This window comes from Sparassis crispa, assembly GCF_003851025.1.
Source record: "Sparassis crispa DNA, contig_000002F, whole genome shotgun sequence".
Classification (NCBI taxonomy): Eukaryota; Fungi; Basidiomycota; class Agaricomycetes; order Polyporales; family Sparassidaceae; genus Sparassis; species Sparassis crispa.
Genome location: NW_020939749.1, coordinates 3,529,580 through 3,556,211, shown reverse-complemented (window position 1 = coordinate 3,556,211; position 26,632 = coordinate 3,529,580). Strand labels below are relative to the sequence as shown.

Genomic DNA, 26,632 nt, shown 5'->3' with positions numbered 1-26,632 from the left:
TCGTTTCGAATCAGGCTATGTCGCACCAGGTCTACTATGCTACCATGGTCAACGCATATGCATGCAAACCAAATTATATCTGGCCATTCCGAAACGCAACGCGATACCACATAACCACAACACACGACGAGATCACAAGAGTACAACGTAAAAAAACTACATGAACATTATTCCATCACTGGCATCAGCACGAAATGAATTCCAGCCTCCTCAGCCATCACCGCCGGCCTAGTATCGCATAGGATCAACGCTATGTGCTCGGTGGCGGTGCCGTCTTGGCTCTTGGATGACGATTGTCGACCCCGGTTGCATCGGCTGGCCACCGTAAGCCATAGTGGTCCCGGGCATCCCGCCTGGCATCCCGCCATACATCGCGGCACCTGACCCGTACGCGCCTTGGGAAGGCAAGATAGTCACCGGGGCACCCGTGGTGTAAGGAATGCCCCCGCCCAGCCCGCCTGGGGCGTACCCCGCGCCCGGCATGGGATATGCACCGCCTGTGGAATACGCACCGTTCATCCCGCCTGCTCCAAGCGTCCCTGGCATGCCTGCGCTGTACGCACCCATGTACGGACTCCCGGCTGCAGCGATGCCCATGCCCATGCCCATGCCCGGCGAGCCACCATACGGCGACGCGCCCACAGCGGGGACCCGCATGGGGGACGCGCTCACGCTCGCGGGGCCGGCGCCATACGACGAGATGGAGGAGCGCCGTATGCGAGAGCGCGCGGGCATGTCGTATGCGTAGTCGCGCGTGTATGGCCCGCCGGCGCCCATGCCTCCGAGCATGCCCACGCCCATGCCTCCGAGCATGCCCACGCCCATGCCTCCGAGCATGCCCACGCCCATTCCACCGCCCATGCCGCCGCCCATTCCGCCGCCCATTCCGCCGCCCATGCCGCCACCCATGCCGCCCATGCCCACACCCATTCCGCCGGGCATGCCGGGACCCATTCCGCCCATCATCCCGCCGCCGTATCCCATGCCCATTCCTGCACCATTGATCCCAGGCATGCCCCCCATGGCGCTGTTCATCATGACACTCTCCGCGATGCGTGAAGCCGTCACCGCCGCCGATCCGGCTGCCGCCCTGATCCCATACGCGTCGAGCGACCGTCCTGTGAACTGCCATAGACGCGTGGCTGTACCCAGGCCAGGGCGTCAGACTCGATGTACTCATGTTGTATGATCTCAACGCATCAGGACGCACTTTCCGCGATGGCCATGGCGACCAAACCTTCGCGCTGCCTCTCAGGCACGGCGCCGAGCGGCGCGCAGATGTTGTGGTATTTGTACAGTCGATAGGCCTCGTAGGCTGCTGCACTGCCGATGTCCGTCGGGAGGACCTGTGACAGGTTTACCTGGAGATCGCGGCCGGTCAACTTTAGATGAGGTCTGGGGACGCGTGGGGGAACCCACCATCCCACCATAGATGCGTCGATGCCAATATCTCGCCTCGTCGAGGCCGAAAACACCCGTGGATTCAAACTGGGGCATGCTGGTCACGATGGACTGGTAGAACTCGCTGAAACGCGACGGAATCAATTGAAACTACGGACGGCAACGTAAAAGGATGGACTCACGGTTCACCATTGATTGCGTGGGCACGAAAGAAATCGAGACCACCCCCTGCGTAATTCAGGTCCAAGTTAGCTCTCACTGACCGTGAGGCAAAGCTACTGACATGATGGTGTCGGTTGAAAACCGGGCGTTGGAGGTCGGCCAAACCTGTACTGTAGTGATGGGTCAGAATGTGACTACAAGCCAACATGTAGATAAACCTGTGATGTACCCCAGCCTGGACCTGATTGATAGTAATTATAAGACATGCTGTCGAGAGAGCGTGGTTAAGGAAGGAAAGAAACGACGAGTCCACAAAGGTTTGCGCGGAATACTGCAGGTGGTGGAGCAGCCTCGAGTGTTTGAGAGTGAATCGATGGATCTTGTCCCCAAGCCTGACGTCACACAAGGGCAGGCGCGCGTGTGTTTGTGGTTTAGACTCTGTTCTCGAAAATGAAACGCATATCTAAGCCCCACATGTCGAGTCATTCTATCCATCGTAGGAGGTCGAAGATCACTGGTGTCAATGCCCATGGCCACCGTCACAGGAGCTGGTAGACTCGACCGCTCAATAAGCCCGCCGGGTTGTTTGTAGTCGCATTATATTTGTAACGCTAGAATATTTGGATACTAGATATCATAGAAATGCGCTCAGCCAAGCTTGTCCTCTAGAATAGTTCCATGTATCCCCAGAGCTCGAGTCAAGACACGGAGCAGCAGAAAACTTGAGTACTCGATCGTGTATAGACACGCTCGTAACCGCCTTTATGTCATACAGACGTCACGAGACTTGGATCTTTTGGCGTCGACGTCAGAGGCGTTCTCAAACGTCACGGTATGCTGCATGAACACCTGAACATCTCCCATGTCTGGTTCGTTGTATTTGGATGCAATTATTGTAAGTCTCTGAGCAACCAAACAGCAGATTTTGTTGTCTTCGCACAGCCAAGTTTCGATCCCAATGAGTACGCGAACGCAATTCTAGCTGGGGAACCATATCCTCCGCAATCGGGAAAGACGAAGCCTGCCAAATCCGCGAGTTTCGAGCCTGCGAGCGAGGACGTCTCCGTGGCGATCTCGAAGCTGACGTTCAGCATCGACGACGTAGAGAAGCAGGTCAAGAATGTGGTCAGTCTCATTTAGTTTCTTTGCCACGGAATGTTAGCGTATTGTTCTCATAGCTTATTGACCTGCATGTCGCAAACTCAAGGTTACGACACACCACGAGGAACTCCTCGTGCAGGCCGCTGGCGTGACGGAACTGGAGGGATCGCTGTCGTCCGTGAGCAACGGACTGAACGAACTCGATTTATCATTGGAGAAGTACGTGTCACGTACTTTTCGCTCAGTGCGTGCTCTAATGCCTCTATCCTAGGTTGCGTCTCAAGATCCGCGTGCCATACCAGACCCTCCAGACCCATGTTTCTAACCTGGAGCGCCTGCAGCAGGCGTCGGATATACTCCGGCGCATGTCTCGGTTCGTGATCCTCACACGAAGATTGGAGATCCAGCTTGCGGAGATGAACAAGGGTGAGGCCAGCGACACCGCCGATACCCCCAAAAGCAAAAATGATGCAGACCGGCCATTGTCGACCCTGACCCACACAGATTCTGCCCTCGGGAATGCTGACGAAGATGAGAAGGAGCGCACTATCTCCAAAGCAGCGTTGACAGTCGCCGAATTGAGTCAGTCATCGCGTGCATGCGGTGCCAGCATTAGTTGCTGATGTATTTTGATTCATAGCGGCGCTACTGGATAACGGCCCGACTGATCAGCGCGCTGACACCGAGGAAGAATCGAACACTGGGAAGCGGGTCTCTCTCACATCTATCAAGGCCGTCGCTGCGCATTTACCATACATCGATGCTGCGCGTGCACGAATTACAACGGACATGGAAACAATGGTTATCACCGGTCTGACGACCCTGGTTCGTATCTATTTGCTGTGCCAATTTTTGAAACGCGTTCATCTATGATATTTGTGTAGAATCAGTCTCTTCTTGCATCATCGTTGCAAACAGCCCACAACCTTCGTGTCCTCCCTGAACTAGTACAGAACCTTGTGACTGATCTCTCTGATGCGGTCGAAAGTCGCATTCGTTCGGCTTTCGACATCACGCGTATCTCAAAGGAGGTGGTTGCGAAAGGCAGGTGATTTTCCGACCTCTATTGTGCTCATATTTATCTGGGATCCATCTCTTTGTCTAGATCCGGCGTCTGCCTCTCCAGGCGTACTCTACAAGTCCCGTGTGCGCACCGAACCCACAAACGTAACCGCCCCGCAATGGACAGCCGCCCTATGGAACAGCCTCGAGAGCCTCATCGAGGAGATGGCGGACTGTTGCGTCAAGGTGAACTTGACACAGGCAATTTGCCATATGTAGTCCTAATGATAATTTACAGGTATACACCTTGGAGAAGGTGTTGAAGTTGAAACGAGATACGGTGACGCAGATCGTGTTCTTGGACGAAGCGATGAAGGTTTGCCAGTCTACCTATCAAAGACTGACTAGCGAACGAAAATACATCAATAGGTGCTCGAAAATAAGCCCAGTGCAATTTTTTGGGCCTCTCTTGGCCGCTCTCTGGAGAAGCAGGCTCGTGACTCCGCCAAGGGTGCGAGAGTTTGTCATCTTAGTTTGAACCATTATTTGACGCTGTCAATATCGTCAGGTTCTAGCTTCCTCCAGCAAGCACTGAGTTCAGGATATCCCCGATTGCTTCGCCTGTTCCAATCTTTCTTCTCGAAGATAGCCGTAGAGACAGATACCGTCTATACGCAGGCGCAACAGAGGTGCGTATCTCGTGTCTTTCTGCCGTCGCACAAATATGAAGCTGTGAGCCGACAGTCCAGAAACAGTGATAGTCCTCCGCGCGCTCTCTAACTTTGAGTCGCTTTACCTGTCCCGTTCGTCAAACCGCCTTAACGAAGCAATCGGCCAAGCATTCTCTGGAGGGACACGGTCCCCGCCGGGGATGGCTGAAGGCATAAACATTGCACGCACCGTGGCGAACGAGCTGGACTCGGCCAAGTTCGACCCGCTGCTGGTGAGGTCCGTGGCCAAGTATATCACGAGGAGCATGGAGCTTTTCCTGTCGAGGGCAGACAGCATCGTAAGTGTGGCAGACGGGTCGTTCTAGAAGTATAATTCTCATCGCGCATCAAGACCACCAGGGAGCGGTCGGCTGTTACGTTGGTGGGACCTGCGGCCACCGCGCAGCAGGTGGTGAATGGCCAGCTCGCGACGTGTCTGTATCATTCGTGGTACCGCCTGCAGAAGCTGCAAGACGAGTACCCGGAAGGCGTCATGTCGATCCTGAAGCCAGGCATCACGGTACGGATAGCCCATCGCACCGCCTCATAGACATAAACTGAAAACGCATTGCTGTCGCAGAACATCCTCAGCGCGTTCGAGCATATCGTCGATCCGCTGCTCGCAGCAATCCGCCGCGAGGTAGGCGCGATTATCGCGAAACTGCACCGCATGGACTTCGGGCAGACGGCTGATCCGATGTCGGCGATGAGTGGCGGGCCCAGTCCGTACATGAAAGACGTTGCAGAGAAGCTCTCTTTCATCAAGGAGGAGATCTTGAGTCTGCTGAACGTACCGGATGTGAGCCGTCAGTGGTAAGAGTATTTCCATGACTCCACCACTCCATTAATATTAATTAGATTTGCCGGTGACGCACTGCAGGATCATTTCCATCGTCAAATATGTGATCAATACATTCGTCTTGCACGCGTCGATAGCGAAGCCGCTGAGCGAAAGCGGCAAGCTGCAGCTCACGAGCGACATGACTGAGCTCGAGTTCAGTCTGAGCGCATTCATGAGCGACAAGACGCAGACCAAGCGCGGCGTGGACTGGGACAGCATCGGCGACGATTATCGTGCGTTGCGGGCGATGCGGTGAGCCTGGCACACCTGCTATTTTACAGGACGCTGACCAGTACGCCTGTGTCCCTCTGTCAGGCAATTGCTGTTCCTCGACAACACGATGCTGGCATCGCCGAAGCACACCATAGGCCTTCCCCCACTCATCGTGCTGCACCACATCCTCGTGCGCTCCCCGATCCCGCTGCCGCACACGTTACACGGGTGGGCAGAAGCGGAGTATGTCAAGTGGGTGAACGAGCACTCTGAGGAGGAAGCGTGGACGCTCGTCGAGAGCGATCTCACCCACTGGGAGAAGATGACCGAGGTTGAGGACGGCGACCCCGCGGCCGCGGCAGAGTATATACAGTTGGCGCGGGCGGTATTGGACAATGCGGCAGGTAGGCCGGGGGCATAGCGTCCGCTGGTGGAAGAGTCGTGATAATTTTATTGTACTCAGTTTCATTGCTGCTGAAATTACTTGGATTTTCATGGACAGACTGCAGAGAGTTCTCCGGCTCAGTTGAAAAACCGAGTCGATGCGAACACCGAGTCACTTTAATTCGGGTGAGTATTCATTCTTCGAAGCGAGTTATCCCTTGCGTTACTGTCAACAATACAATGGAGAATGGCTTGTTCTGATCCCTTTTTAGATGTGTTTTCGGTACGGAGACCTTTATCTGAATGTGGCCGTCATCCACTAATCACTCTATCTCCAGTCATTTGTTTGGAAGCTCAGGTTGTGCTATTCCGGTACTACGTTCGCAAGCAGTCTGTATATAAGTGGACGACGTATCCCGTCTTCGTCTTCGGTACCTTACCGGGGATCTCCAGAGAACGATGTGGCTCCGTGTTATAAAACGACAGCGAAATCTACCCCCCGGCTGCGGTCTCTCATTCTTGACAGTGCTACTATCATGTTTCCAAATTTCGTTGTCCTCGCTCTTGCTATTCTTCCTGTTGCGCTTGCTGCCCCACAATCAGGCTCGGGCTCCACGCCATGCAATGAAGGCGGCTCTGTCCAGTGCTGCGATGTCATCGCTCCAGCTTACACGAAGAATATGTCTATCGTCCTGGAGGCATTGCAAATTGTTGTCGAAAGTTTGAGCACCCCAGTGGGGACCGGGTGCTCGCCTCCCACCCCGTACTACGTCGGAGGCGGCAGTGTATGGTGCGCACAGCGTTAGACTCTCCCAATGATATTCTGGTTGAACGTCATCGCAGCACCTCGGATCCTGTGTGCTGTGTGAATAATTACTTCGGTTGGCGCTTTCATTGATTCGTCGTCTTTACCAGTTTCTTTCTCTGAACCTGCACCCTTCGCGTTTAGGTTCGGTCGGGGTGGGATGCGAGCCCGTCCCTACGCCCGACGGGCTATACTGAACGGATACTCTTGTCCTGAGGCATGATACAACACCTTTCATTTACTGTAGCGAGTTTCTATGTTATTTAACAGCACCTCTGTTTCTAACGAAGTTATCCCTAGAAACATACCTTCCTGCACGGATGTCTGGATATTGATAGACGTCAGCGAAATGTCTGTCTACGCGGCTGGTTCAGCCCTTCGTCTAAACCCATGAATATTGGTATTGTCAATTTGTCCATTACCTCTGGCTTCACGTACGGCAGGCATTGGAATTTGTGGAGGCGTGCGATGTTCATACACTTTGTAAAGTAGCAGTCAGTGCATTCGCATGCACATGCGTCTCGGCCCGCCCAAGTAAAATCCTGTGCATGTGCTTTTTCGATACGCTGATATCATCTGCGATACTTCCACTGCCGGTAAGTAGGCAACTGTTGTCTCCACCGATTGGATACAGCTAGAATGGCAAGGCTGCTACATATGATGAAACCACGTAGAACCTAGCTCGAGCCTGCAGCTGCGTAAGCAGCGCCTCGGAGGTCATATGCCGCCGACATTCATCATATATGCTTCGCCTGAAATCACCCTCGCATATCTTCCCCTAACCTCGCCAGCGTTGGCAGAATAACTTCCTCAAGCATGGCACCCTCGCAATACACACAAATCGTCCTGGCGGAGAGGCCAGAGGCGGAGATCACACCCACCACTTTTCGTCGCGAAGTTGTGCCGTTCAACCTCAAACCGGGCAGCGGGCAGGTCCTCGTGCAGGTCAACTACCTGTCTCTCGATCCTGCTATGCGCGGGTGGTTGAATGACCGCAGGAGCTATATGCGCCCGGTGCAGATTGGGGAGGTCATGCGTGCTTCGGGCTTGGGCATCGTGATCGAGGCGGGCGAAGGCAGCGCGTTCGCGCGCGGTGACTGCGTCAGCGGCGGCTTCGGTGGGCCTCCCAGAGTCTATGCTATATAGGCGACTGTACCTAACTTACGCCTCGCTCAGGATGGCGGGAGTACGCCGTGATGAACGACAAGGACGTGCAGAAAGTGCATGTCAGCCCGGGCACGGAGCTGCTCGATTACTTGGGTCCTCTGAGTTTCACAGGTGTGCATGAATTGTGTTTGCATTTCGTGAACTACGCTGATCGTTTTGTGTCAGGTCTTACTGCGTACTTTGTGTGTCTGAAGTACCTTTCGTATGAGCTCCATGCCTGACGATTGAACACTAGGGTCTGTTAGACGTGGGCAAAGTGAAGCCTGGAGACAAGCTACTCGTATCTGGGGCTGCTGGTGCTACTGGGTCTGTCGTCTGTCAAATCGGAAAGCAGAGGGGAGCGAAGGTGTACGCAATCGCGGGGTCGGCGGACAAGTGCGCCTGGCTAGAGAACGAGATTGGTGTCGAGAAGGCGCTCAACTACAAGAGCCCAACATTCCACCAAGACTTCAAGAATTCCGTGGGGTACATCGATGTCTACTTTGATAATGTCGGTGGGGAGATACTGGATTTTGTGCTGACGCGGTTGAATACGTACGCGCGGATCGTTTTGTGCGGTGAGCATTCCCCGTGTCTCTTGCAAGATTTAGCGCCGTGTGACAAATGGCTGATACGGATATGCAGGTGCCATTTCGGACTACAGTGAGGGCACCGTTCTTCGAGCCAGTTCGTTCATCCTCATTCCCGTACAGACACCTCAGCGCCAACAGGTCTACGAGCATACATGAACCTCATCTCCCAACGTGCAAAGATCGAAGGTTTCATCGTGTATGTGTATCAGCGTCACACGCATACTCTCTCCGCAGTCTGAAACCCCCTTGATATCATGCAGTAGCGACTACGAAGAGCGCTTCCCCGAAGCGCTCAAGGATCTGGCGTCATGGCTCGCTAGCGGGAGCCTGAAGCGCAAGTTCACCGTCGTGCAGGGGCTCGACAATGCCCCTACTGGGCTCGGTCTACTCTTCACCGGTGGGAATACCGGAAAGTTGTGCGTGCTTACCCTTGCATTGTGCGAAACCCCCGGAGCTCTGGGCTGATTGTCGCCATACTGCAGGGTGGTGAAAGTCACTGAAGACACGACGCCTTCTGCAAACCTGTGATGTCGAGATAAGGTTACTCTTATGTTGTATCTGTCGAGTGAGTTCATGTACTGTATGAGAAGAGGCGTCTTGTGTCTATTGAAGAACTAACGCATATATTGCTCATGTTACGTGATAGTGAGACACTCGCGGCTTGAAGGCGGCGGCAGACATAATGTACCCCCTGTCGTACCTGGAGATCCTCGTCGCTGTATTACAGCACGCGACAACTATCTAGTTCTCAATCCCCCAGCCGAACACATCGCATTTCATACGAGAACGCGAGACTAGCCGACTGATCTCTTGACCGTCAACCCTGATAACTGTGGAACCCTCACATGGTGAATCGGCACTCTGGTGACGCCCACGGTTTGCACATGGTGGGCTTGTCGTGGCAGAGTTTTTGCAGTGAATTGTATATCTGCACCTAGTTCACGGCTTCGCATCTCCGCGAGCGAGTAGCTCGTCCGCGAAGGCTCTGCTATTCGAACAATGCGGGGTCGATGGGAATCTTGTCGAACACCTCCCACTTTTTTAACTTCCGATCAGTAGTTTGAGTTGAGGGTAGTGTTCAGTACTCCTGTGAGGATGCTATCTGAGTTAAGGGGGTGTGATTAAATTGATGATTGAGACATACACGGAGTAAACTGAAGGTGTGGGCGCCGCGAACGAAGGCACTGCTGCAAGAGCGAGGAATCCGAGGATGAAGATAGAAAACGCATCGTGAACGAGTTATTTGCGGGAAATGCGGGAGACGTCGTCAAATGGAATGGATTTGTTCAAGTGTGTGGAGATTGAATGAAGTCGACCCAAGAAATACTATCCAGCAGGTATTGGGCTCTGAAGGAGAAAGGGTGAGAGCTGTAGAAGCACAGAGAAGTGAACATCCTCTTATACCCAGCACTGGGACCTTGTCATCTCATTGAAATAGGGCGGAATGATGTGGAGGATAGGACGTACTGTATTGCATTTCCCTACTCTGCACGAGAGCGATACTGATGATGAACCACTGATACGGGATGCTAGTCCAACGAGATGCGAACTGCCATCGTCAAATAAGCTTCCCCAGCATCTGTTGCGCGTCCTCCGGCCTTCCTTCTTCCCTACAAGTATCCAGTTCGCATGAAGGGCCAGTCAGATACTTCGGACAGCAAAGCCGGTACCATGCCGCGGTAACATGGTAGCCTACATTTATTGGGAGAGTAAGCAAAACATGAGATCTGATGTTTCGTCACCTTCCTGCGATTCTATGTTCTCCGACTCCTCTAGTACTTCCTCGTCCGAGCTGGCTGAACAGTCCCGACGCGGCGACGCAGTCATGGCATGATATGTCACACCCCGTCGGACAGACAAAATTCAGGTCCTGGGGCCAGACTTGCTAGTACGCACTGCTCAGGAACATCTGCGTGAGCCATAAAGTGAGCATAATCCGTCTGCACGCCCGCCTGGAATTAAATCTGTGCGGCGCCACAACCCGAACCGCACCTATATTGAGGAAACACATTCTGTAAAAGTACAACCCCACATCATATGGGTCCAGTACAATTTTCTGACCGCACCTCACCGACACCATCTCAGTATATCCTCATACAACTTATATGCCGTTGCTGCGCATGGGCTTGTTGAAAGCATCGTGATCCATGAGGTGCAGCTGGGACCCACATGTAGGCGCATGGCAGAGGAGCTCCTCCAGCTTCCGCACAGCATTTTCGGACGGTGCAGGCCGCCCGTCCGCGGCCATGATGCACACGAAGCTCCGGACGTCATGGATCTCCCACAGCCTTGGGGAGTAGGGCGTTTCCAGCCTCGTTTCTAGGAATTTGCCTGCTCAGTAACGACACCACAGGAGGAGCGCCTACTAACGTTCGTCGGTGGTGAGGGACCCGTGTACGATGCGCAGGAAGCACCGGCAGTTATTCCCAGGGAACATTCTCGTCTCGAGGACGATCGCCCAGCCGGGCTTCCACGCAGAGCAGGTCCTCAGAGGGTGGGCATTGCGACGACGCTCCGCACGCCCACGGTACGCCCGGCACACGCGGGCGCGCCGTTAGCGGGGGCCTGGAGCAGCATGTAGCTGTTCACCTCCAAGCTGACGAAACGCGCGTCGGCGAGAGCGCCTATTACGCCCGCGAGGGTGAAGAGCGCGATAGAGTACCCGCAGATCGTCGACATTTCCATGCACCCGATCCCGTCGCTCGTGACGCAGGAGAACGTGATAGGTTATGGCGGGGTCTCAGCGACACCCAGGAGAGCAGGGTGCATCAATGCTTCCAGTCTGTAGAACAGCTGCGGCTGCTCACGCAGGAGGTCGTACGGTTCCTCGGTGTGACGGACGTGCAGCCCATGAGGACCAGTCGATTTAGCCCCGGGGCTGTAATGAGGATCTGGCCCAGAGTGTCAGCAGTGATCTGCATGTTAAACCAGAGACTGAGCGTCTCCAGCACCGGTGATTGGGAGACAACTCGGACGGCCTGCTCCGACAATAGAGAAAAGTCCGAGAGATCGATAGACGTCGTCTCCCCCAGCCTGGCTAGTACCTTGAGTAGCAGTGGAACCACTATGTGGGAAGGATGACTTTGTGTGGAGGATAGATTTTGTGTCCGCCAATTTTCCTAGCAGTCAAAGCATCTCCTCGAACCACCCACCTCAATCGCATAATCCAAAGCGGGAGCAAGAGTCAGCGCGTCCCTCTGGCGACTTTGATATCGCAGGATCAGTAGCCTGGAAGATGTATTGGATGGAGAGACGCGTACGTCTGGGTACATTAAATCTCTGATAGGGATATGCTATTCAGAAGAGTGTCTGGGTGAAGAGTAGTTGGAGTCCTTGAGGCTTGAATGCTCAGCAGTGTCGGCCGAATCCATAGAAAAACACGCCCTAAAGCACTGCAGAACGACTACTACTTACTCCGTATTATGTCTATTTGGATACAAGAAGTGAGCGTCCAGCGAAGAATACATGGACATCGGACGAGTCAATTTCACGACGCGCAATTGCTGATTAGACTCGTTCCCAGCCGCTGGCCCAGCAGATCTAGATCTACGCGGTGACACGTAGGTTCAACGCGCTGCTTGTCCGCACACGCAGCCAATTCCAGTCATCCTCCGACTTTCAACAAGTCTACTAAGCTGCAGGCGGCATAATATAAAACCTCATCTGCATTGCTGTGTTGGACTAGGCTTTACGCGAAGTAACCAGCGAAGATGTGGCTTACGGATGGACAGAGTGAGTTTTCCGCTGAATACGTCCTCAGCGCACCGTCTCTATACCATGGCTCATCTGAATTTCTAGAGATTGGCGTCGCGCTTACGTCGTTTGGGGTACTCTTCATGATGCTCGGCGTAATCCTCTTCTTCGACGGGGCGCTGCTCGCACTTGGGAATGTGCGGTTTCCCCCCTCTCTCATATTTCGCGCACTTACCGCAGCCACTCTACTTCACAGGTCCTATTCCTCTCGGGTTTGACTCTAATCATTGGCCCGCATAAGACCTTCTACTTCTTTGCCCGGCGGCAGAAGATCCGCGGAACGGCGTGCTTCCTCGGAGGCATCATGCTCGTGTTCTTCAAATGGCCGGTTGTTGGAGTCATTTTGGAGACGCTCGGGTTCCTCAACCTTTTCGGGTACGTTGGCTTCGTTTGTATAAGTACCGATTGACCTGATTGTTGTCATTGCAGGGACTTCTTCCCTGTGATCTTGACGTTCCTCCGACAAGTACCTGGTGTCGGCCATCTTCTAATGCTACCATACGTACGAGATGTGAGTGATATTCCCAGGGTAACTCTTCCGCACATTAAATTTTACCGTAAATCAGGTAGTGGACCGTCTAGCAGGGTCACGAACGTCTGTTGTATGATCGTCTATCTTCCTTATCTACTTTTTTTTCTTGGCCTAGTGGGATGTGATCTACAATAAGTGCTTGGCTTATGATCACACCTCGGAAACTCGTTAACCCGGCGAACACGTACTTCCCTCCTGGCGAGTTCGAAGACACAGGAAGCACTCACAACTCGAGTCTACGATACCTCGAGGCGCAAGTTGATTTAGAGTCAACCGCTCTGCCCAACACCAATGGACTGGCCATTCCCTGCGAGCATATTGCCGACCTGTCCTCCATCGAACGAGCTGCATCTCGGCCGGAGATATGTTCGCGCTGGTGGACAAAATTTAACGAGATCTGACTGGCCGATAAAGCAGTCTCTTATGAGAATACTGTATGGTAGGCACAGCTCTCTCAGCCTGCATGCGTATACGTGTAGCCACAGCGGTGCTGAAGCGCTGACGGGCAGCGCCTTGGCGCTTCCATGATGCGCAGCATGCAGGAAACTGCGCCTGCTGTTTCGTGTGCTGTGCCCTAAGATTCCAGATCAGCTACAGCTGTCGATGCTGTACTTCCACGAAGATGAGTTACTGTATCTTGAGTTGCTGTATCTGGCACTGATATGAGATTACTTTTAGATCATGTACGATCCGCGTAACCCTATGGATTGAAGAATGGCTGCGTAGTTGCGGATATGTACCCCAATGTGTCAGTGGGTACCTTATGGGATCAGTACGTTGAACGATCACTGATCACCCAAAATCTGCCAGTATTGCAGGACGTCTGACGGGAGTGGATCTGCGGACGAAGCAGAGCAGTCATGTGGGCCAGTGCATAGGCTCTATGGTTGTGAGCGGTGGGTCTGTTGAGTGTCCTGCACCTCTCTGGTTCAAGAAATTGAGGGACTTATGGACATCCACTATCTTGCGTACAGCGATACAGTGGATTTCCATCAGTTTCGCAATTGATTTATTTCAGTAGGGAGGAACTCAGCTGCTGAGTGGCAGGCTGCTACCAATTACGCAGGCCGAGAGCTCTTCTTGTGCGACAAAGTTGTTCTACACAACTTACACATGTCTTCCCACGCGCGCAGTCTCTATGCTGCGCTCCTTCAACCATATGGCATATGCTACGTCCGCATTGAAAGTACACAGGCACTCCGGTATTTACATTTACCGATATCTCACATGGGCTACTGCGTCCCCCATTCCCTCGATTGCCCAAAGTCCAGAAAATTCACAGCTTCAAATATTGCCTGTCGATATCCCATTATATGATTAGTGTACATGTTCGAATCCGAAGACAGCAGCCAGTCCAAACGTTTCCATCCGACATGGAGTCGGGAAAAATCTGCGGGATTTATCCTCAACGTAGATCACCTCCAAAGCACCGTCACGTACATCTCCATTCCCATCCCTTCAGGCCATTCAAGGTAAGTCAGAACAGCGAATCGGTGGTGCAGATTCGCTCGCCACAACGCATCACCGCAACAATTTATATTCAAGCAGCGATCCCGTGGATATCATCGAGGGTTATCCCATGGCATTGCGATGATTATAGTAAAATTAAGACTTGCATGATATCTGTACATCTGTAGGGGCGTCAACGGTGCAGTAACAAAGCAAGCTTGGGTGGGATTCTCTACCACTCTACCACATGTCTAATCACATCGGATGGAATTTAGCAATTCCAGCATTCAACCGCAGCGTGGCACCTAGGATCCGCATGCATGCCGTAGAGGCGATATGAAGCCATGCATAGAGGAGAGTGGCGAATCCCATGGTGCAAATTCCAACGCGAATGGCCCAGAAGACCTGCTCAAATGTATAGTCGCGGCAGCGGTCTCTCGCACAATGATTAATTGAGACCAAAAAATAAATACACGGTGTCACGCACGGAACATGTCGGGTCGCTGTCAAGTAAGAGTCAATATTCTATTGGTCCGAGTACCGACGATGACTCTATCCCGGTCCCAAGACGGGCTGGGAAAGGACTGCACAGCGCCATTCATCGCCCTGAAAGGCAGCTAGCATTGGCACCATGCGAGGGAACCGATCGAGAGTTTGAGATCAGCGTGAGCAGGAACAGTCAGGCCTATACAGGTATTGAAACTGTGTCGGGTTATACCGTAACCGTTATTTCTGTCGAACGATGACATGCTATAGCACGATTTTTTGATTTGGAGAGCAGTAAAGGTTCATGTGTTGAGAATCAAGCATCCTAACAACGCACATGAGAGATTCCTGTGTTAACGGCGAGTCAGAGAAGTGGGAGACAACAGTCAAGGGATGGCAGACGCGATGATTCGATGACTCGACAGCGGCGGTGCCAGCGTTGTGGCGCGCAGGCGGCGTCGGGATGTGATCGGAGTCCGAAAAGGCGCTGTAACTGCGATCACATGATCTTGTTGATCGTTTGCGGCGCGTGTGAAATGCTTCCGCTTCCTCGCTGAAGACACGACTCTCGTACGTATTTTTCCCCGAACAATAATCCCTTCCCCTCCCTCTGTGCCGACACCGACGACGACAACGGCCTTAACGACGACGACGACGGCTAAGACGATCACCCCCATCGCTTGTACAATAGCGTTCTTGGCTATAATAAGAATCTTACTGCGCTACCTCCCACCCTTGTCTGCCAACTGCTATGCTTGCTTCCACACCAACTCCGGAGTATACCACCTTCAGCACTACAAAACGCGATCTCAGCGCATCTCCATCTTACCGTGCACCGCCGAATCGTCGAACGCCGCAGAAATTCACATCCAATTCCTTTTCGCCGATGTTTACTTCACCGCCGAGGCGACACCCACCACCAACCGCAGACCCTATGGATACCGACGACATTTTCCAGTCTCCATATAGTGCATCATCACGCCCACTCTCCGTCCGCAACGATCGTATCATTTACAAGAAGTCCAGGGCAGACGACGATGAAGAGTTCGACAACGGCTGGTCCTTCGTTCCTTCCTCATCGACCATGTTCTCGCACAACATGGTTCCTCCATCATCGCCCATTCCCTTGCGCTCGTCATTGCGGACACCCGTGAAGCAGATACGTGCGACGCCTGACCGACCGGTGCTGTCGGTCAAGCACCTCAACACTCCTTCCGTGTCTCCTGCCGTCGGCTCAAAGCGCAAGCCGAGCAAACGAACCCCGGTTTGCACTACCCCGCAATGCCAGGGCTTCCTCACACCGTTAAATGTTACGTCGGCTGCAGGTCGAGAGCAAGGCGATTCGTCAGGCGTCGCCTTCGATCGCCTCGCACCTCTTTCAGCTCCGCGGTTCGTTCTGCATACTCCGCAAACCAAGGCAGAGACAGAGATGCATTTGAAGAGGCAGGCGGAGACGATGACGTTGTTGAGAATCTCCGATATGGATCGTTCGGGAGATGAAAGCGGTTATGACTCAGGCCCTGGAGAAGACAATGGGCGACGGTTGTTCGGAGACAATGCTGCACCAAACATGGTTTCCTCAGTCGCCTCAAAAGGCAAGACAAAGGTTGGCCTCTCAAGGTCACCTGCTTTGCGATTGCTCATGCGCAAGGGCGACACCAACGACACCGAGGTCGTCGAAGCGATCTCCCCCGGGGGACATGTCACTAAGCGGCGCGCTCGATCCCGCCCTGTGTCGTCGGAGCTGCTTGAGTCGGTGCGGGGTGCGCCTGTCATCCTTGATTACAAGGTGAGCGTGGAACCTCGGCCACAATTGCAATTGCACGTTTATCTGATTTACGACCACAGGTCAACGTGGCCTCGCAGTATATAAACGAGATGCAGACCAATTCGGTTGCTTTTCCTCCCGCCTCTCGGCCACATCGCTCGTCGTCACCTTCTAGCTCGTCGTCCGAAATTGGCTCTCCACTATCACGTCCGCGCCTGTCCATAATGCCCCTGCCACACATGGATGTACAATCTCCAACATCAAAACCAAAGGGGCCTCTCAACAGGCTGGCAAGTGCGAGTTCCGCCACATTGTTCTTCGGACCAAGCATTCCCGCCCGCAATACAGGTACCAATGCTGATCCAAGCCGCAAGCAGAGTCTCGCCACAAGTGCGAGTCCGTCAAAGGGCAACGCTAGTCCTTCACTACCACTCGACTTGAACAAAAGGTCGAGTCCTCATTCCAGGATACGCAATAGGCACAGTTACGCCCCTCATGGCTCTGCACGGGAAAAGCGTCAGTCGTCATCACCCTGTACATCTCCACCTCTCAAGCGGCACTCGGACGAAGACGAGGACGAGGACCTCTTCTTCTCTGGCCCAGCCGATACCTCATTCGCCTTCAGTCTCACAGAAGGCACGCCAAGCCCGAAGAAGAAGCAGAAACGCGATATCCCTTCGCCGCTCCAGAAGAAGTTCCGGCCGCGTGACTCGGGCGTCGTACTTGATGAGAGTGATTCAGACTCTGGGCTGTATGGCCACGGCGGTGCCATGCCTCAGGCGTCCACGTCCGTGAGTACCATGGGATCGGAGGCGGAGGAACAGGAGCTCGTCACGCCGGGGTTTGCACCTGGTGCGGCGTCCGGGTGGCCTGGGGTTACCGTCATGAATCTAGACGATAACATGGGTGTTGGCTCTCGCACCGGCATGCACGGTGGTCGAGGCGTCGACGCGTTCATCATGCGCGTCCTGGCCGCGGGCGCAACCAAGTCGGCACAGGACATTGATGGCGAGCCGAAGCGAGTGCCTGGCACACCAGTCAAGAAGGTGAAGACAGCGCACCTGGTGCAACGCCCGTGGCAGAGCGCGTTCACGTCCAAGATTGGGTTTCCGGAGTTTGAGGATGAGCTACAGTGTGGCCCTGGCGCTAAGGGACGTGGCAAGACCAAGGGAAGGAAGAGCCTTCCGGCGGCCTTCCCGAGGCTGGAGAAAGAGAACCGCACTGCTCCCGCAAAGCATGACCGAGTGGGTGCGGAGGACGACGAGGATGCAAGTCCAACTACGAGGAAAGAGAAGGACAGTCGGTATGAAGGCCTTGGTCTTGGCAGGCCTGCTTCAGGGACGCTTCCCCCCTTTGCACGTGGAATCGTGGACCCCAAGGGCAAGCAACACTGGCTCATGCGCAGGAGTAGCAGTGGCGCCTTCTCAAGTGGAAGTGAGACGACCACGTCTGGATCGGCAACGCCGACGCGTCTCACTCCAAGAGGTTCGTGCATTCTGCCATGCATTATTTCGAGATTCATCTAATGTCAATTACCGAATTCACAGAGTGGCATCTACCTCCATTGAGATTGCCAGTTCCCCACTCTCCCTTGAAGAACTCCCTGGCATCTGCAAGCAGTTCCGCTTCTACGTCGTCTTCAGCAATTTCGACAACTCGCAACTCTCCAACTGTGGCGGCAACGGCAAAGCGACTCCCAATAAGAGATCTTTCAGAACGACACGCGGCACAACTAACACCTGCGCGTCGGCCGCCAACTGGCCTCTTCGCCGGCGTCATGCGAGCAGCTCCCGCAACGGTGAAGCCTGTGATGCGTGGTCGATCGTCCTTCCCGTCAAGCGAGGAGCACCCAGGGCGATTCGAGCGCGAATTCGAGGAGATCGACGAGCTGGGTAGTGGTCAATTTGGGCGCGTTATGAGGGTGTGTTGCAAGTACGCGGACGAGAGCAAGGCATCGGAGATTTTCGCCGTCAAAAAGTCGAAACCTTTCGAAGGTATCAAGCATCGGTAAGTCCTGTTCTTGCTCTTGATGACGTCTCAGTGACTAATTTCTGTTGCTCTGCAGGCTACGGCTGCGTGAGGAGGTCGACATCTTGAAACACCTGACCCAGGCAGCAGGCGGCGGTCACCCCAATGTCCTCCAGTACATCGATAGCTGGGAAGAAGGTGATATGTTGTATATCTGCACGGAACTCTGTGCTCTGGGCAACTTGGCCCATTTCCTGTGGGCGTATGGGCGCGCATTCCCACGCCTTGACGAGGCTCGCGTTTGGCGAATACTTGCTGAGCTGAGTGCGGTGAGTATCATCTCTTTCTGCTGTCGATGTTATCCGTTTATTGAAGTCCGTTCTGTAGGGCCTGAGCTTCGTCCACAGTTCAAATGTGCTGCACCTCGACCTGAAGCCGGCGAACATCTTCGTCACAAGTTCAGGTCGCTTGAAGATAGGCGACTTCGGACTGGCTGTGCGATACACCGGCTCGTCAGAGATGCGCGGTTGTGAACGTGAAGGTGATAAGCGGTACCTCGCTTCGGAAGTACTGCAGGGCCGCTATGGACGTGCGGCGGATGTCTTCAGCCTTGGTATGACGATGCTGGAAACAGCGACAAATATCATCGTACCTGACCAGTGCGTATACCCCACATTGTTCTTCCAACCCGCACAACATGAGCTGATTGGTTTTTGCACCATTGTAGGGGCGATGCGTGGCATAGGCTACGTCACGAAGACTTCGTTCAAGTCGAGGCTGAGTTGGGCGCCTTGAGTGTCACACTTCAGGCGGTTTTAAAGGGCATGCTGCGGATGGAGCCCGCACGGCGCGTCGGGAGTGATATGCTCGCACGACATCCTGTTGTTCGTCGTGCTCGATCGGCGATGGATGGACTCAGGGCAAGACAAGGTGATGTCTTTGAGGCGAGTGCTCTCGGTCCCGTGCAAGACGGTTTCTTGTCATCCATTATCACTGGGAACGATTGGGATACCATGGAAGTCTGAGGCCTTTGTCCCTTCCATATTTCCTTGGCTTTTTCTTCTATCGTATCATATTCTATTCGTCCTGTACCTTATATTGCATTGCCTGGTTGCTTGCTTGCTTGGGCGTTGGTGGTATGTTCCATGTGGAGTGTGCCATCCTTTCTTTTGATTATTGCCATGTCCTCTTGACTTACATATGGAGTTTCTGCCCGTTCTTCAATTTCTATGGCCTTGATTTACATACTCTTGCACTAAACACTGAATGACGCACGACCTATACGCTTCAACAATACCAATATCTGCATACGTTCATAGTTCCCGCCTTCATCTTTCCGCTTCGCATTCTGTGCATTCACCATGACCCCAGTTCACGTCTTGCCTTGCATACCTTACAGTAGAATAGATGTAAACATACATGTGTTCCGACGCCACGATCGTAGACGTTGGTTATATACTCTACATATCATGCACACCCTACTCCGATGACAATTTGATAAGGAGTGAGAGTGCGCGCATCCCGACTTTTGAGCACTGGTAACTGTGCAAACGGGAGGAAGATTTTTGCGCGGGGGAAGACTATGGACAGACACTGCATCTTCAACTGACGGAAGTTCAGGGAATGCTTTGCGAATGTACACAAACCGCAGGCCGGTCCCGCTGCGTTCGGGCAGTCCAAGATGATACGCGTAGCGTTCGGCCTGCACAGCACAAGGTACCGGTCAGGAAGCAAGGACAACGACTGCGCCCAGTGTAACCGGGCGATACTTTTAAAAGGGTATGGGAGAGTAGCGGCCAGATAACATTGAAGGGACGGTGCAGAGCGTGGTCACTGCCCATCCGGAGAGGGCAGCTGAGGTCAACACACCGCAGACTCGTGCAGATGTGGGGGTGCAAGCAGGGCGAGGAGCGCTTGCCATTGGCCCCAAACGTGCACCCAGAGCGCCGTGATGATAATCATGGGCCGGAGATACAAAAGGGAAGTCGCCCGGCGCTACGCAGACCATGGGCAGGGCGGCGATCGCCGTGGGGAAGGAGGTCCACCGTCGAGACCAAGTGGACGAGCTCGAGGCGCTCCATCCCTCTAGAATAGCACCCGCGAGCGGCGACACCAAGGTCTGCAAGGCCGAGATCCCAAGGATCCGGAAGGACATGAGAGACTTCAGACCACAGCGAGAATGGATGCAGGACATGTGGATCAGCCGTTCTAGAGATTTCGCAGATGCGAGTCACTTAATGCAGAGCATGGCAAAGCTTGGTGTTGATTCGTTCGACTGCTGTGCGATGGGGGAAAATTAAAATGCCTGAGACCAGTCCTTCTGTAGCGCTAAGTCTAGTATCATGATGAACACCGAAAAAGTAAATGTACAAACGGTACTCCGTAGAACACGGTTCGTACGCCCCGAACACGTCAGGTATTATCCAGCCGCCAGTAGATAGAGAGAAATATCCGTTCCTATATCAGGGGCTGCAGTCTATCCGAGAGAGAAAGTCAAGTCAATGCAAACGCGCCAAAAAAATAAGAAAACAAAACCTCAAACACCTTCGAAGTGTCAATTCTCTCGAACAGGGTTGGTGCCGAGGACACATGAAAGCTTCTGCGGAAAGTACTGATACCACATGCTGGAGTAGTGACAATCCAGGCCTAGAGCATTGGCAGCAACACGAAGACAGTGCCGCCAATACACGGAGACAGTAGCGAGAGTCTTGCCAATACATAGGCATCGAGGCATAGCATTGAATGGCAGCTAAACCGGCCTGGAGGGAGAGAAACCACGGTCGATTTTGAGTGGAAGTGCGGAGAAATGATCACAGGAACCCGGCAGAATAAGATATGCTTAGAGTGACTGCGATGTAGCCAAAATAGCCAGGAGAAACTCGCTGGACGTTCCTCACCTTGGATGGGCTTGCGAGCTCGGGTGCTTGCCCACAATTGCAACAGACATAGAAGATACTTATGACTGACCCTGTATCATGGGTAGCCATAGCTTCCAATGGTCTGCCCGTTCCAGCTTTAGCATCTGCGTAACCGAGAATAGTACCCTCTCACCACACCAACCTTTGCCCAGGGTGAGCAAGTGTATGCCACATAGACAAAGCATCACTCAAGAAGTAGAAAAGACGTTGATCCACGCATCAGAGACAGATATCTCGACATGACGGTAATCAGGCTCGCTGGTCTGGCAGTAGTTGTAACATTGATGCTATAGTACTGACTCGACCCCAGAAATGGAGAAGTGTTTATGCGCTGCTTCCAAAGTCAGGCAGCGGGCACAGTTATAAGTTTTGAACAAAAGTCATGGGTGAGGGCGGCCGAGAGGTGAGAGATCTGGCGCCGGCGGGTGGACGAGAGAGGAAAGTTGAGACCGAACACTACTTGTACGTAACACACACCTGCTTCCAACCTCGGCAAATGCCTTGGTCCTCCAGCTTCCCCAGCTTCGCCGTGCTCTTTGTCCTCGTCCCTCATGATCCTCGTCCGACCTCTGCGCTCTCCTCCACATCCTCCTCCCACTTTCCCGTCCGTTTCAGCACGCGGACAGCGAGTCTCTGTCGCTGGACACTTGCAGCTGCACTGACGCGCCTGCTTTGACAGACACGGCGGAGTCTGTCTCTCGCTCTCCCAAACATAGTCTTTGAGCCATCCCAGGTTGTCCCGACGTGCTATCACCACTCTTTATAGTTTTAAAAGTCTCTACACCACGCATCTCTATCCCATTCGTCTCCATCTTGCTACACTCGACGCCCTCACACACTCCGCCGCTCCGGATTATACACTGGCATCAAGTTTGCTGGTCGCACGAGGTCCTCACTAATTCCCGCAATTCTTTTACGGGTATCCTGATCCCTTCACCTTGGACCCGCTACTCTGGAGCGGTCGAGTGCAACCTGACATAGTGTGTAAATCAGCGGTGAGTTGCCACTCGATACTCGACGCGTGCTGCGGCACAGGCGCGAAGTGCGCGCGTGTTATGCTCGGGACGTTCATGTCACGGTGGTCCGTACGTACCTGCGCCGTCGTCCTGGACCTTTAGCTCCATCCTGGTCTGTGAACGAGCTTTGGCTACGGAGGGCACCTGACATAGGGATTATCCGGTGGTCCTTTAAGCGGCCTGCACAGCAGGCTTCCCCCTCGCGATCGTGGGGAGTGTCTTTTGTATCTCAGTATCACGGGTATACGTGTGGATCGGTACTTGATATACTGCTCTCCGTCCGTTTCGTAGATCGTGCACGTTATGGCCATGGCTCATCGTCAGAGATGACGTTGTCTACTGTCCCTATTTTGTGCTAGTGCGCTGTTTCTATGCTTTCTGTATGCAATTGTAGCATTGAATTACGACTCACGCGTTTTCTCGTAGACATTCTGTCCGCCCGGTAGCGTCAGCGTCCGCGCCCACTAGGTGCCTTCGCCGACGCTGCAGCTTCCGGACAAACAGGCTTTTATCTCTTCCTTCCAGCGTAAATACCCATGTTGCCCCAGCTATACCACGTCTCTCAGGCCGAGCCCTCTACTACCTGTGTTCCATCATTAATACCCCCGGGCATGGACGCGGCGCACGTAGACATGCGCACGTTCTGCCCGTACACGCCAAATGAGCGCAAGCACCGCAAACGTACGTCGCGCCAGCAGCTTCGTGTGCTGGAGGACGTCTACAAGCGCGACACAAAGCCGAACGCTGTCCTCCGCAAGAAGCTCGCCGTCGAACTTGGAATGACGCCCCGCAGTGTGCAGGTGTGGTTCCAGAACCGGTGCACTTTAGCATTGTTATTCTGGCGTCTGACGCTAGCTGACCCGACCTGGTACCTGCAGGCGCGCGAAGATGAAGAACATCGCGAAGAAGCTCCAGGCGGAGAAGGAAGGAGATCAGGAGGATGCGCAGTCTGGCTCGGAGCACGAGCTTGAGCCTGAGCCTCCGGCTGGCCAACGTCCATCAATGTCGCCCAGCCCGGTGCCTCAGTCTACCTTGCCTCTTCCTGAAGTCGGGTGTGCCCCTCCAGCATCTCAACCGCAGTCTGCGTCCATTGCTTCAACCTCTACATCTAACCTCCCGGCATCGGACGTATACCCAAATACCCGAATTGAACCCGCTCCCGTCGCACCCCTCCCCATCTATCCAATTCCGCCATTCCCGAACGCACCAATGCGCACATTTAGCACTGGCAGCAGCAGCAGCACCGGGAGTTTCCTTACAGTCCCTGACGCGCACCTACTGTCACTGCGCCGCCCATCGCTTCCCACGTACCACATACACAATGCGCCCAAGTACCATCAGCCACCCCACCCTCACTCCGCCCAAGCATCCCTCTTCGCGATTCCACCCTACCCTTCTTCGACCCATCCTAATCCATTACCATTTGTCCAGCCCACTGCCATCTACGCAAATCACAACCCCCGACCACAGCGCCTTCCCGACGCCTCCAACGCACGCCGGCTCACTGCAGATCCGCACACGCTACAGCACGCGCACCGCCTCTCATCGCACCCCTATGCGCACGTTATCGCGCAGCGTAATGCGGAGATGCACCCGCCGCTCCAGCGTCACCACTCGCTTGCAGGCCCAGAGGCACGCCCAGAGGCGCTTGGTGCTCGCGGGCTCGCATTGCGCATGTACGCCCCCGCGCGTGACGTCGGCCCGCTACTCCCCGGGCCACTGCCCGCACCGGATTTCTCGTTCGGTGCGCCTCTGCCTTGTGAGCCTGCACCACAGGCTCCAGCGATGGCGCGGTCGACATCCCACCCGCAGCTGCATCAGGTCCACCAGGCGCAGGTGCCGTACGCCTCGGGCGCTGCGGGCCAGCCGATCGACTCCAAGAGGTTTTGGGACGAGGGGTACGGCACGTCGGACACGTACCCGAACGCCAACCCGTTCGCGTACCGCCCTCCCAGCTTTCGACCGTCCGCGCGGCCAGGTCCGCGGTTTGGGAGCCTCGCGAGCGTCGGAGATAGCGACGAGTCTGCGGATCTGCTATTTTCTGATGGTAGTGGCGGAGGCAGACCGTGGAGCGGGAGTGCGAGTGGGGACGCGGCTGGCGTGGAGGAAGGATCTAGCAGTAGGAGGGGAAGTATGGGGAGCTTCGGCGCCTCTGCAAGCGGCGTGAGTCGGGAAGGGGATGGGAGGAGAGGCAGTGTGTGAGTACTCGTTCTGATCTGCGGTCCTCCGTCGTTCATTTTTTTTGCTTACCTGGTTCGTTCACTCTGGATATTTTCTCCGTTGACTGACTACCATTACTCAGGGCGTCTACTCATTTCGTCCAGCGCTTCTCCGACCTCGACGTCAATAATCCTAACTCGAACCCCTCCAGCCAGGCGTCTTCTCGACGCCCCAGCTATGCACACTTGCCACACATCCCGCCTTCATCTACCGGCTCATATTCATCCTCTACCCTCCCTGGTGACGGAGGAAGTGCTCCCAGGCCCATCAGCCGCCGCCAGAGCAGCTCGCTTGCGTACGCTCTGCGGCCATCTACATCTAATAACAGCAATCGCCGTAACTCTAGAGGGGAATATTATCCAAACACGGACCTTGACACTGTCATACGCATGTTGGACGAGTACAAACCAGCAAACGGCGCACAGTTCTATCCTTCGTCTGATCCGTTTGACCTCCCGCTCAGTACTGAAGGTCCCATTCCTCCTTCGTCGTCGCACCACCCCTACATGAGTGTCGAGGCACTTCCGGTCGATACACAGGACTTAGGATTTGAGCCCGTGAGCCTATATCCATTCATCTCCGAGATGGGTAGAGTAGGTGTCCGACATGGCACCGTGTCCACGTCGCGCGAGGGGGTCGCGTATGGCGGGCAGCCGCCGTCATCGCGGACGGGCGCCATCGAGCTGCAACGGATGTGCGTGCCTGCGGATCCCACGCTCGAGGCGCTGCAGTCGGTGGGGACCGCAAATGCGCACACGCTGCAGTACCCGTGAGATGTGAACACTCTTCTCTGAGTGTCTTTCCTGTGTTGGACGCATCTAGTCAGGCTTGAATGGTTGTGTGGTGCCCCGAGCGAGGTAGCGGGCTTGGACCGCAAGAGTACCGCGTGAATGCCTCCTTATTATAACGATGCCCCCCCGCGCGTCTTCCACATGGGTGGCTGGAATGGAGGTGCTCAGTTGGGCAGAACACAGCGGACGTGACCACCATGTGGTTTTTCTCTCATAGCGGTGGATCCTCCTCCTAGCTTATGCCTCCTGCCTCAGGATGGATTTTTTTCCAGTTGAGCTCTGGGCGATCGTATGAACTCAACTAGATGAAGTGTGTTTTCGCTCCGCTCCATAGTTGATCTCTGCAGACAGAATGAGTGCGTTTGAGCACTCCTTGGTTAAGCGCGGTGGGTGAGTAGGACTCGGTAGAAATCTGGATATGCATATGTATGCTCTATCTGTCTGACCTTAGGTTATAACATTATCTAGGTTAATGCATGTCGTTATTCGCGTAGTCACTCAGTATGCTCACGCCAATAGTCAATATCTCAACAGTACTTTTGACGTAGATATGGCACAGGCTCTGAATCAACCGATTTCATTACAACTTCACTATCACACCCATCCTATTTTTTTCCACTAGAGGAGCCGCGAGAACGCACGATCACGTGAAATAATCACACCGTGTCGTCACGCCCGTGACACTTTCGCGCCGGCACTGCTGGTGCGTAATTCTCATATCGAGAAGAGTTGTAAGAGAGACACTTCCAGAAAGAGGGATCACTTTGAGGCGGTATCCCCTGGAGTGCTGCAATTATATCACTCGTTTGCCCTTTCAATGTGATGCCGAGCTCCAAATCGTCATAAAGCGATGAGGGGATCAAATTTAAGGAAGGTTGGCTGCCGAAACGCATTTGGAACTTTCAAGGCTGGTTGGACGCTTTCCGCTGGGATGGACCCAATTTATTTGCAACGCTCCCGCCAACTCCTGTGGCGGTTGATAATTCTGCGCATACTGACAGGAGTATTCGAATTACTGTCACCTTCGTCCTGTTCGCTGATCACCACCAATGTGCCTTCCGAAAAGATTTTCCCGTTACGGCAATAACCTTCAAACCCTGGGCATCGTCAGTAGCCTGAATTCCACCGCTGAGTAGAGTGGCAATGTTGTGATATGTTTTTGCGTGTCCCCACTGCCGGCCTGCAATGCTCTCTGGCGCACCGAGATAGTAAGGCTTGAGTGTGTGGAGTACCGTCGTGAGCATCTTGATTCACCGGACAAGGCGGTGGTATCCTTGTTAATCCACGAAATAATCAGACATGTTCGGTCTGGTGTTGAATGGAGGGCTGCGATTTGAAGATGTATAGGAGATTAGGTCTCCCTCCCTCGAGTT

General features: G+C 54.1%; 10 protein-coding genes across 10 annotated transcripts; 7 read left to right on the top strand and 3 right to left on the bottom strand.

Moving 5' to 3' along the window:
* Positions 1-228: 228 nt before the first annotated feature.
* On the bottom strand, positions 229-1,829 carry SCP_0311970 (hypothetical protein; the record flags this gene model as incomplete). Its single annotated transcript, XM_027756580.1, has 6 exons — positions 229-1,142; positions 1,211-1,361; positions 1,420-1,525; positions 1,584-1,629; positions 1,685-1,733; positions 1,782-1,829. The coding sequence occupies 6 exons, from the start codon at positions 1,827-1,829 to the stop codon at positions 229-231; spliced, it is 1,314 nt and encodes a 437-aa protein (XP_027612381.1).
* A 596-nt stretch (positions 1,830-2,425) lies between these two features.
* SCP_0311960 (hypothetical protein) lies at positions 2,426-5,851 on the top strand (the record flags this gene model as incomplete). The annotated part of the gene is made up of 15 exons (XM_027756579.1): positions 2,426-2,432; positions 2,483-2,688; positions 2,771-2,908; positions 2,967-3,246; positions 3,305-3,489; positions 3,549-3,708; positions 3,770-3,912; positions 3,965-4,042; positions 4,096-4,177; positions 4,235-4,355; positions 4,411-4,675; positions 4,729-4,896; positions 4,957-5,189; positions 5,257-5,469; positions 5,533-5,851. The coding sequence occupies 15 exons, from the start codon at positions 2,426-2,428 to the stop codon at positions 5,849-5,851; spliced, it is 2,598 nt and encodes an 865-aa protein (XP_027612380.1).
* Positions 5,852-6,350: 499 nt separating this feature from the next.
* Positions 6,351-6,816, top strand: SCP_0311950 (Fruiting body protein; the record flags this gene model as incomplete). The annotated part of the gene is made up of 3 exons (XM_027756578.1): positions 6,351-6,604; positions 6,658-6,695; positions 6,764-6,816. The coding sequence occupies 3 exons, from the start codon at positions 6,351-6,353 to the stop codon at positions 6,814-6,816; spliced, it is 345 nt and encodes a 114-aa protein (XP_027612379.1).
* A 619-nt stretch (positions 6,817-7,435) lies between these two features.
* On the top strand, positions 7,436-8,886 carry SCP_0311940 (Uncharacterized membrane protein; the record flags this gene model as incomplete). Its single annotated transcript, XM_027756577.1, has 8 exons — positions 7,436-7,736; positions 7,796-7,897; positions 7,952-7,968; positions 8,022-8,343; positions 8,411-8,428; positions 8,479-8,554; positions 8,619-8,774; positions 8,841-8,886. 8 exons carry the CDS (start codon positions 7,436-7,438, stop codon positions 8,884-8,886), a joined length of 1,038 nt encoding a protein of 345 aa, XP_027612378.1.
* Positions 8,887-10,459: 1,573 nt separating this feature from the next.
* On the bottom strand, positions 10,460-10,795 carry SCP_0311930 (hypothetical protein; the record flags this gene model as incomplete). The annotated part of the gene is made up of 2 exons (XM_027756576.1): positions 10,460-10,677; positions 10,729-10,795. 2 exons carry the CDS (start codon positions 10,793-10,795, stop codon positions 10,460-10,462), a joined length of 285 nt encoding a protein of 94 aa, XP_027612377.1.
* A 50-nt stretch (positions 10,796-10,845) lies between these two features.
* SCP_0311920 (hypothetical protein) lies at positions 10,846-11,043 on the bottom strand (the record flags this gene model as incomplete). Its single annotated transcript, XM_027756575.1, has 1 exon — positions 10,846-11,043. One exon carries the CDS (start codon positions 11,041-11,043, stop codon positions 10,846-10,848), a length of 198 nt encoding a protein of 65 aa, XP_027612376.1.
* Positions 11,044-12,068: 1,025 nt separating this feature from the next.
* Positions 12,069-12,719, top strand: SCP_0311910 (Protein transport protein; the record flags this gene model as incomplete). The annotated part of the gene is made up of 5 exons (XM_027756574.1): positions 12,069-12,090; positions 12,157-12,248; positions 12,308-12,486; positions 12,541-12,622; positions 12,678-12,719. 5 exons carry the CDS (start codon positions 12,069-12,071, stop codon positions 12,717-12,719), a joined length of 417 nt encoding a protein of 138 aa, XP_027612375.1.
* Positions 12,720-15,329: 2,610 nt separating this feature from the next.
* On the top strand, positions 15,330-19,339 carry SCP_0311900 (predicted protein; the record flags this gene model as incomplete). The annotated part of the gene is made up of 6 exons (XM_027756573.1): positions 15,330-16,367; positions 16,427-17,831; positions 17,894-18,353; positions 18,412-18,643; positions 18,702-18,973; positions 19,042-19,339. 6 exons carry the CDS (start codon positions 15,330-15,332, stop codon positions 19,337-19,339), a joined length of 3,705 nt encoding a protein of 1,234 aa, XP_027612374.1.
* A 981-nt stretch (positions 19,340-20,320) lies between these two features.
* SCP_0311890 (hypothetical protein) lies at positions 20,321-20,614 on the top strand (the record flags this gene model as incomplete). Its single annotated transcript, XM_027756572.1, has 1 exon — positions 20,321-20,614. One exon carries the CDS (start codon positions 20,321-20,323, stop codon positions 20,612-20,614), a length of 294 nt encoding a protein of 97 aa, XP_027612373.1.
* Positions 20,615-22,784: 2,170 nt separating this feature from the next.
* SCP_0311880 (hypothetical protein) lies at positions 22,785-25,241 on the top strand (the record flags this gene model as incomplete). Its single annotated transcript, XM_027756571.1, has 3 exons — positions 22,785-23,065; positions 23,127-24,446; positions 24,551-25,241. 3 exons carry the CDS (start codon positions 22,785-22,787, stop codon positions 25,239-25,241), a joined length of 2,292 nt encoding a protein of 763 aa, XP_027612372.1.
* Positions 25,242-26,632: the final 1,391 nt, after the last annotated feature.